At 38.7% G+C, this 9,849-nt stretch overlaps 1 protein-coding gene across 7 annotated transcripts in view; it reads left to right on the forward strand.

Moving 5' to 3' along the window:
- Nucleotides 1-9,748, forward strand: part of myt1la (myelin transcription factor 1-like, a) — a 111,402-nt gene extending 101,654 nt beyond the window's left edge. For 6 of the 7 annotated variants that reach the window (XM_075459170.1, XM_075459169.1, XM_075459173.1 and 3 more), the window contains exons 24-25: nucleotides 1,158-1,220; nucleotides 6,138-9,748. In XM_075459170.1, coding sequence (XP_075315285.1) covers nucleotides 1,158-1,220; nucleotides 6,138-6,278 — 204 coding nt within the window. In that variant the 3' untranslated portion in view covers nucleotides 6,279-9,748. The remainder of the gene's footprint in view (nucleotides 1-1,157; nucleotides 1,221-6,137) is intronic. The other variant, XM_075459174.1, reaches the window with a different exon arrangement.
- Nucleotides 9,749-9,849: the final 101 nt, after the last annotated feature.

Consider the following 9,849-nt stretch of genomic DNA (forward strand, 5'->3'; position numbering starts at 1 on the left):
TTTCAAGCAAAAACATCTCGTATTTGTTGTTTTTTTACTTATTTTTGGAGGGGCATTTTTTCCAGTGCATTCTGACCACAACTCAATAAATCTGTTCATTTGAAGGCGAAGTGAAAAAGTAATTTTTTCACTTAAGTATACTTCGTTAACTATATCCTTCCATTCCTCTATCAGCCTCTGTGATTTGATTTTATTTTAATGACACATCTATTGTCTATTTAGATCAAATGCAGTGAAAATGATAAATGATTCAGGCTAAAATGATGAAAATTAAATTAAATTCACATTAATTTCATTAAATTTCTTAGAATTCTTAAAAACAAACCACCAAGATTATGTTATAAATTAGATATTTTCTTGACTAAGAAGCTGAAAATGAAGTATTTTCATCGTAATGTTCCTAATTTTTCCTCATCCAGTCATATTTAATGTGGTAAACTGAATGTTTTTTGTGGGAAGGGGAAGTTTTGACCTCATCTGAGTCTTTCTGTAGCAACACTCAGGTTTTCTCCTCATCTGCTTCTTTCTGTTCGTCACCTTCTGTTTTACAAAGCAGACCATGCTGTGCTTCTTCTTCTTCTTCTTCTTCTTCTGTGCTTTTCGACGTCTCACAGATGTTCACCTAAAGAAACGGCCCCGTTGTTTAATTGGTCGAGTTTTGAGGCTGTTTTGATGTCACATCGTCTCAGTGTCGGAAGAAAGCCGGGGCTAATTGGATAATCTCTCTTCGAGTAGAATAGACACGAGTTTACTGATAACTGGACTCTCTTCTTCCTTTAACGAGCGCTTCATATCACACTGTAAGAAAACTTCCGCCTTAACAAGGAATTTTGTGGAATTTTACCCCCGAAAACACTGACTCATCAGCTCTGTTTGCACCACAGGATCCACATCTGTCGTCAGCTTTAGAAAAGAAGCTGCGTAATAAGCATGTTTCCGTTGGAGTTGGGCTAAAGGCATGAGATAAAAAAAAAAAATCTCATTAAAAGCATCAAACTGGATCCTTTGAGCCGCAGTGGGAACAGAGCTGGAGGAGAAAGGACTTGCTAAGGCGGGCGTTGTGTGTTTTTCTTGCCTCGGTGTAGTTTATGAAGCCTTGTGACCACTGCTGTGTGTCCAGCGGGCTAATAGACTTCTCTGTGCACCCTCTCCTGTAGAGACCGCTGCCACAGAAAGAGGCCCCAGTAAAGCATAACTGCTGTTTACAGATGCCTCCCAGAGTAAGAGATCCATTTATCCTTTATCCAATTATCCTTCTCTTCTGCACTGTCATCCCCCCCCTTCTTTAACTCCTTTAGCTCCCGGTTGTCTCAGGCATTTAGATGATCCCTTTCTGATGTCTTTTAGGGATAAATAACCAAAAAGAAGTCGGTAAACTCAAGCTGAATTCTCCTTTCAATGTAGGAATTGACTTCTGCTAATTATTATTATTTTTTTTAATTAAAAAATATTTAAAATTTGAAAAAAAATTGGGGAAAAAAACAACAATTTGAAAAAAAAATTAATTTAAAAAAATATATTTGAAATTTGAAAAGAAATTTGAAAAAATTGAAAAGAATTTGAATTTAATTTTTTTTTAATTAAAAAATATTTGAAATTTGAAAAAAATAATGGGGGAAAAAGGAAAAAAAATTGAAGAAAAAAAATGAAAAAACAACAATTCGAAAAAAAAAGGAATTTTTTTTAAATTTTGAAAAAAATATTCGAATTTGAAAAGAAATTGAAAAAAAATAGGAAAAAAAAAATGGGGAAAATGGAGAGAAAAAATTGAAAAAAACAACAATTTGAAACCTAAAGTTTAAAATTGTAAATTTAAGCAAAAATGCGAGTTAACGTAAAAATTCCGGCTGTGGGGCTGCTCTGGGATCAGAAATGATCTGATTGGTTGAGTTAATCTGCAGATGGTTGGATGCAATGAGCAAAATTCTGCAGAGAAATCAAAGAGATACATACGAGGAAGGAGAGAAAGATTGGAAAAACCTTCGAGGGTTCAAGTCCCCTGCTTAAAAAGCTTTGTCTACTCGGTCACAACTGCTGATTAATGGAGGTGATTGGACACCACAGGAGGCAGAGATCAATGTTTAATGTCATGTCCACTGTCTTTTTTTCAGTGTGTTTCATAAAATTAAACCAACTGCCTCAGTTTTTTTAGGTGCACAATCATGAAATTTGGTTCTATTTCCTTAAAACTGGGCTAAAAAACACGATGTCCTCTCACACAGCTACTGTATATTCCTTCAAACAAGCAGAAATCACGAGCTGTCAGTCAATCTGTTGTTAAACAGCCCAGTTGCTTGAATAAAATACTGACATTTTACATTTCTGGAGACCTAGGATGTTGAGTTTCTGCAAACTTCAGCGGGTTAAGTTTGGAGCATGACACGATTCTGGAGCTTTGGTTGCCTGGCAGGGTCGACTCGAACCAAACTTTAGCATAATGAGCTAACGCTGGCTAACAGCAGCACATTTTCATCTTGTGTTCTGTTTTCTCTCTCTTTAGCATGTACCATCTGCACAATAATAATACATATTTGGTCAGAGACCCAACAGTTTGTCTTCATTAGCTAAATGTGGCAGCTGGTGGGACGTTGAAGTTAATCCCAGTTTGGGTTTGTGTGGTAAGTGATTAACTTGATGTTCTTAATTTGACATATTTCCACCAAAAACAAAATGGACTTAGCAACTAAGTACATCATAAGTATGTACAGAAGTGTATGTCCAGCCCTAATTTCTTTAGATTTTACTTCCAAGCAGCCAGACTTTCGTGCAAATCTTTCAAGGTTGTCTTAAGCAATAGTTCTCCAGGCTTTCTGAAGATCTGAAGAGTTATTCTTGGGAAATTACCTGCTTTGTCACTCATTTTCAGTCCGGTTCTATCTGACAATTTTCAGAGGAATGTGGTCACCCAAGCAGAAAAAACAAAGGCTCCTAACTCAAGGGATGAACCAGTGTTGTGTCCACACAGAACAGATAACTGAGCAAAGAAGCCGTTTTAAACTGGATCTTTAGGCACTTTGTTCCCAGCAGCCTGTCACAGAGACACATCATTTGTTCCCATTTCTTTAGTTGCATCTATGAAAAACAGCTTCATAGTTTCAACTTTTTTGTACATTTACATTAAAACTGCTTTCAGTTACCAAAAGAGTCAAATTAATATAAGAAATTCAGTTTAAAAAAATCCTAATCTAAAAGTAGAAAAGTGGGAAAAAAAAACAGACAATAATAAGAATTATATGTTATACAACATCAAGAAAAAGTAAATAAGATTAAATTTAAAGCTTAAAAAGGAATATAAGATATAATCTAATTACTAATTATGGAACAATTCATATAAATTAAATGATTAAACTGTTTTATGCCACCAGAAATGAATAATCTAGAAGCTCTTTGTGGGTTTTAGACTGGAATTAAGATTTGTTCCCATTTCTTTAGCTGCATGTGTGAAAAACAGCAAAGATAACACAGTCTGACAGACAGAAAACAGGATTTCTGCAGCAACAAGGTGATTCCCAAAGAGCTGTTAGCTGAAAACTTGGCATATCTCAGCATGGTGTGCAGTGTGTCCTTAAAACATTTGAGGAAACTGGACAAGTGGAGGACAGAAGAAGAAGTGTCAGGCCTAAAGAACTATCTACAGCAGATGAACAGGATCTGAAAGTGATGTCCTTAAGAAAGAGGAAAACATCCAGCAAAGACCTGACACAGGAGCTGAGAGATGCATCTGGACCTTCAGCTGATCCATCTGCTGTTGGCCCAAGCCTGATCAGAAATGGGCTCCATGGAAGGGTGGCTGTCAAGAAGCTGTTCTTAAGGAAGGGAAACAGGGAGAAAAGGCTGAGCTGTGCCAAAGGACACAAGAAGTGGGCTGAAAATCAGCGGCAGCAGGTCTGATGGAGGGATGAATCCTCCCCAGAGCCCGGAGCTCAACATTACTGAAGCAGTGTGGGATCATGTTGGCAGAGAACGCAACAAAAGGCAGCCCACATCCAAAGAAGAGCTTTGGGATGTCCTTCAAGAAGCCTGGAGAACTATTCCTGAAGACTCCTTAAAGAAAGGACAGAAAGCTCGTCTGAGAGGGTTCAGGCTGTGCTGGAGGAGAAAGGAGCTCAGAGCAGATATTCACTTTAATCTCGTTAAAGTTGTACAGACTTCCCTTATATACTATATTTCTATTTATGTTTGCATATTGCATTTCTACACCTATTGGCTTTTTTTCTGGAGTGGCTCAAAGCTGTTTTCGTGACTAAAAGCTCTCATGTGTCCCTTCAAAACAGTCTAAAAAAAGGAGTCAAAACTACCTGTGCAGCACAAGGTCTCACCAGTTATTTAGAACCTCCAAACATCCACTCTCTGGTCCATTTGCTGAGAAACTGAGAGGTTTCCAGAGAGTATATGTTTCCCTTCCGGTAACTGAGTTGCCTGTTGGCTTCGCTAACTGAAGTTTAACCCAACCAAGATTTCTGTTGACAAAGCCGCTCCGTCTCTGAGATATGTTTGAACATCCAGAAGTCCCAGTCGGCCGAGATGCATTTCCAGTTGGGTCTCTTCCATCTGCCCATGATTAGTTTTTAACATCTTGATTTTGTCTTCGTATGCAAAACATTAACCTTCCATCTCCCCATCAGCTAACCATCCCTCTCCTGATTTTTGCATGCTCCAGAGTTGCATTTCATAGAGTAGTCTGTTTTAAGGTGGAATGTTAAAGGGACAGTTCGCCTCTTTTGACATGAAGCTGTGTAACATCCCATATCAGCAACATCATTTCTGAACATCTTCTTACCCCCTGCTGCGTCCTGTGAGCAGAGTTCCAGCCTCGTTTTGGTGCTGATGAAGGTAGTCCGGCTAGTTGGCTGGGGTTTAAAAAATAAAGCGTTTTGCTTCTCAGAACAATATGCGTTCAACAGAGTAATACATTTGCATCACAAAATGGTTCTCCAGGGAAAAGTCAGACCTCACAATCTCTTGGCCCTATTTTCTCTCCCTTCGGATCACTGCCTGCTGCCGCCTGCCGACAGCCGCGCCTGTTACAGTGTTTGGGGTCTGCACGGTTTACACAGCACATAAACAAAAGAAAAGGAAAGACAAGACAAGGAAAAGAAAGGAAACAAATGGAAAGGAAACAAAAGCAAAGAGAAGGAAAGGAAAGGAAAGGGAAAAAGAAGGAAAGGAAAGGGAAAAAGAAGGAAAGAAGGAAAGGAAACAAAAGGAAACGAAATGAAAGAAGGAAAGGGAAAAAGAAGGAAAGAAAGAGAAGGAAAGGAAAGGAAACAAAAGGAAACGAAATGAAACTAAACAAAATGGAAACAAAAGGAAAGAGAAGGAAAGGAAAGGAAACAAAAGGAAACGAAATGAAAGGAAAGAGAAGGAAAGGAAAGGAAAGAAAAGGAAACAAAAGGAAAGAGAAGGAAAGGAAAGGAAAGGGAAAAAGAAGGAAAGGAAAGGAAAGAGAAGAGAAGGAAAGGAAACAAAAGGAAAGAGAAGGAAAGGAAAGGGAAAAAGAAGGAAAGGAAAGGAAACAAAAGGAAACGAAATGAAACTAAACAAAATGGAAACAAAAGGAAAGAGAAGGAAAGGAAAGGAAAGAAAAGAAAAAGTCAGACCTCACAATCTCTTGGCCCTATTTTCTCTCCCTTCGTATCACTGCCTGCTGCGCAGACCGAGCAGCAAACACCGTAACAGGCGCGGCTGTCGGCAGGCGGCAGTGATACGAAGGGAGAGAAAATAGGGCCAAGAGATTGTGAGGTTTGACTTTTTCCTGGAGAACCATTTTGTGATGCAAATGTATTACTCTGTTGAACGCATATTGTTCTGAGAAGCAAAAGGCTTTATTTTTTAAACCCCAGCCAACTAGCCGGACTACCTTCATCAACACCAAAACGAGGCTGGAACTCTGCTCACAGGACGCAGCAGGGGGGAAGAAGATGTTCATAAATGATGTTGCTGATATGGGATGTTATACAGCTTCATGTCAAAAGAGGCGAACTGTCCCTTTAAGAATCGAAGAAAAAGGGATCGTTTCGGTGAAACCTTGAGCCTTGCTTTACCTCCCGCCTGTTTTCCAAACCTTTTCCCACAAAGTTTACAGCAAATGTCCGCCTCACCTCACTGTCTTTTCACGGGTTTCTCCCCTCTCACAGGAGCCAATGAACGAACAGAACTTTGACACTTATGTGAGTACACTGACAGACATGTACACCCACCAGGACCAGTACCAGAGCCCGGAGAACAAGGCCCTGCTGGAGAACATTAAGCAGGCCGTTCAGGGCATCCAGGTGTAGCGCTGGCCGGGGCCCCAACAGCAAATGCAAAGCAAAAACAACGACGGAGAGGAAAAAAAGTGAAAAAGAGGGCGATGGGTTGTTCTTTTGCTGCTGTAATCTATCATTCTTCTTTTATTCTTCTGCTCTCAACTCCATCGGTGTCTCTTTTTTTTATGTTGATTGTTGTTGCTTTGCTTTGGAAAACTTTTAATCAAACATTCACGTTTTGTACATTTTCATATGACCTAATATAATGTGATGTACTGTTTATAGCTGCTAATGTATGCACATTCTAGTGTAAATGTATGTATTTATTTATTGTAAGCTTGAATCATTTCTTATTTAAATGTGATTTACATACATGAAGAAAAAAAAAAAGAGAGACTGGGCATCACGGGTTTAACTGGGAGCCGAGCAGCAAGTGGAACGTTTCTGAGAGGCTTTTCCCACGAAGCTGTGAAGCAGGCTTTTCTTCTTTTTAAATGTCTGAAAGTGGACACTAATTTTATTGTAAATCTTTAGATGAAATCTATGAAAAGAACCAATGCTATAAGCACGAAGATTTCAAACATCATGACACGGAAACTTTCTGGTGCAGATCCCATCACGTCCCCCTCTCAGAGTTGTGTTTTGCGTTCGGTTCCGCTTTTTCTTTTGAAGTGGAAAGACCAATGGCTGCAGAAACTGTAGAAGACAATCCGCCATTGTGAGTTTATTTTAAAGTCATCGACCTCGACTAATAGTACAGCGTGTCAGCAATATTGGTATGATAATAATAAATTGTTGTTTAGATATGGAATGCTATCTATATGAGAAAAATGTTTGGGTATATGCAATTTCTTATGAATTAAACTAGCAGAAAGCCGATAGATCTTTTTACTAACTATAAATGTATTGCGTTTTGTATAGACCTTTTACTACAGTCATGTTTTGGGATTCTGACACGGGTGAGAGGACTTTGGTTCTGTCATGTACGACTTTGCACAGGGACACCTTTGTTTCCATGTTTTGATGTTTTTGATTAAGAGGCACTTAGCGGGCAGAATGATCTGTAGATACGTTTTTCTCTCTGATGGCTTCACTGGGCACACAGGGTCAAACATTCCCATTGTATATTGCACTCATTCTCCAGAAAACGTCTTTCCAGTCATGCATCTGAGCCACAGTGGAACTGCCTTTTATAAAAATGATCTATGTTGTCGAGAGGACGAGTGGAAACCAGTCGTAAAAAAGCCACGTCTGTGCACTGAATCTGCTTTTTGACGACAGCGAGTCTGAAGTTACAGTTCTGATGGAAAGTTTTCTGAACACAGTCAATCATGCATGCACTTTATTGGAGTATGTTTAAGTATCATCACGTGGTTAAATGAAGCAAAAATTGTACAGTGAGTTTGTTTAAGCTGACTTTGTTCTGGCGACGCCTCTTTGAAAGCAACCAGGAGAAAATTCTTCTGGTTCATTTGTAACTGAAAAGGGAAACTCCCTCTCTGTTCTCTCTACATCGCCAACTTCCTCACGCCTGCACTCCGCCTTTCTGTGTTTCCTTCGCAAGTATTCAGAGGTGTTTTAAACACGAACACGCTCCCGTGTTAGTTCCTTTGGCTACTTTTCAAGGCTTTGTAAACTCTCTTTGCTCAACTTTCATTTCAAGAGTCAAAGAGAGGAAAATCGCTCATTTCCGTCCCCAAAGTTATTCCAACTGGAGAGTAGAAATGCAACCGTGACAGCGAGCACAAAGGAAATGGTTTTATGGGTTCCTTTTGGGAACATTTTTATAATAAACATGCATCTCACTACATATTAACAGTATTTCTGAGCATTTTAGAGGCAAGCCAACATTAACGTGTGTTTGTCCACACGACCAAAAGAAAATAGTCCAACAAAACAGGTGCGGAAATAGTGAGATTGTATTTTAATTTTAATTGGCTGTAGTTTTCTATTGGATGCAAACCATATTTGTGACTTTTATGCCAAACAAACCGGCTGTGACTCACAGCAGGTTGAAAGGGGAAAACTTGTTGGATGATATTGGAAAGATGAGCCTCAAACTTGGTTCTCTTCCATGACAGTTTGTGGTGTAACGCCAAGTTCCACCCCCACTCCTAACTCCTTAAAAAGTGTTTTTCTGAACATCTAATAGTTAACTGTATCATATCTGTGACGGTTTCAAAAGGATGTCTCAACTGTCAAAGGAAAACAGAGACTTGTTACGTTTTGCAGCCCAGGAAATGCTGTAATTCTACCATTTTTCAGCCTTTTTTTTAGCTTATTTATCTGGAAGAAGCTGTTCAGTTTTCCTAAAGGTAAAAGATTTGAAAAAGAGAACAAAAGAAAGTCAGCAGCACATTTAAACACATCAGTGACAGCAGATCAGCATCAGACGCTAACCTAAAGAATACTGTCAGCTACAAAAACTTAAAAATGCTTTATTTGGACTGTGGACCAACAGGACTATGACATATTTTGTTGTAAAACTGTGAAAAAACTTGCATTTTACACGGTTTGTGTATCTTTTTGTGGTATTAAAATGACATAAAATGGTTGTGGTTGGGGTAAAGGTACAGAGCAGGGTTGCATCCCTTCACTGTACCTACCTGCAGTGTAAAAGTGGAATAATATATACTTCTCTAATTTTACTGAACGGACCCTTTAAACTCAAGTAGGAATCTCAAACTTATCCCAAAGACGCTATTTATTTATTTATTTATTTATTTGGTAAATGTGGCCCAAATCATTTATTAAAAAGTACTTAATATTTAAGAAGGCATAAACACTCTGAATGGGATCCTGTCGCTTTATATTTTTTAAACCATTCTCGGCTTCAGTCTAATTTTCCACAGGAAGGAGAAGCAAACACCAAACTGCTAACAAAAAAAAAAAGGGGGGAGTTTTCCTTTAGAGATGTTTCTTCTTTTGGACTTTCACTGCAAAGTGTCATTCATTGACCTCACATCTCTGTTCGGAGCGTTTTGTCTGCAGCTTCCTGCCAGTGAACTACAGCTTTAGATAGACTGACCGCTTGTATTTTTATTTAGTCAGTTACTCTAACTGATAACAGAGGAGATGGGAGTTAAAGCACAATTCTGCCACTTAAAGACAACCAATAGCCTAGATATTGTAATATCAGATGTAAAAGCTAAACTGTAAGTATTTACATAGAGAACCTCAACACTAACATGTGTCATGCTAGAAAGCAAAAGAAATCCATATGAATATTTGTGAAAATGTTTCTTTTCGGCTGTGCACTGATGAGGGGTTTTTATACAACATTCATTTTCTCTCCTTTGGCCCCTTTTTCTCTGTTAATCGCAAACTTTCAGCAATGTTTCTTACCACATGGCATGGGATTTTGTTAATATTTTTGCTGTATGTTTAAGGTCACGAGTTGCTACGTGAAATTTTAATTTGACTTGTGAAGTTTGTACAATTTTTTATCATGCTGGTGTTGGCATCTCTTGCTCTGAATAAATCTTGTGTTGCGACACTGATTATGACCTGTTCCTTTGAAAACTGGTGATTAGTCATGGGCCGTGTGTCAGAAATGACCGGAAGTAATCAAGGCAGTGTTTTAACTTTAAAACTAACAGTC

Source organism: Odontesthes bonariensis, chromosome 24 (assembly GCF_027942865.1).
Source record: "Odontesthes bonariensis isolate fOdoBon6 chromosome 24, fOdoBon6.hap1, whole genome shotgun sequence".
NCBI classification, from domain to species: Eukaryota; Metazoa; Chordata; class Actinopteri; order Atheriniformes; family Atherinopsidae; genus Odontesthes; species Odontesthes bonariensis.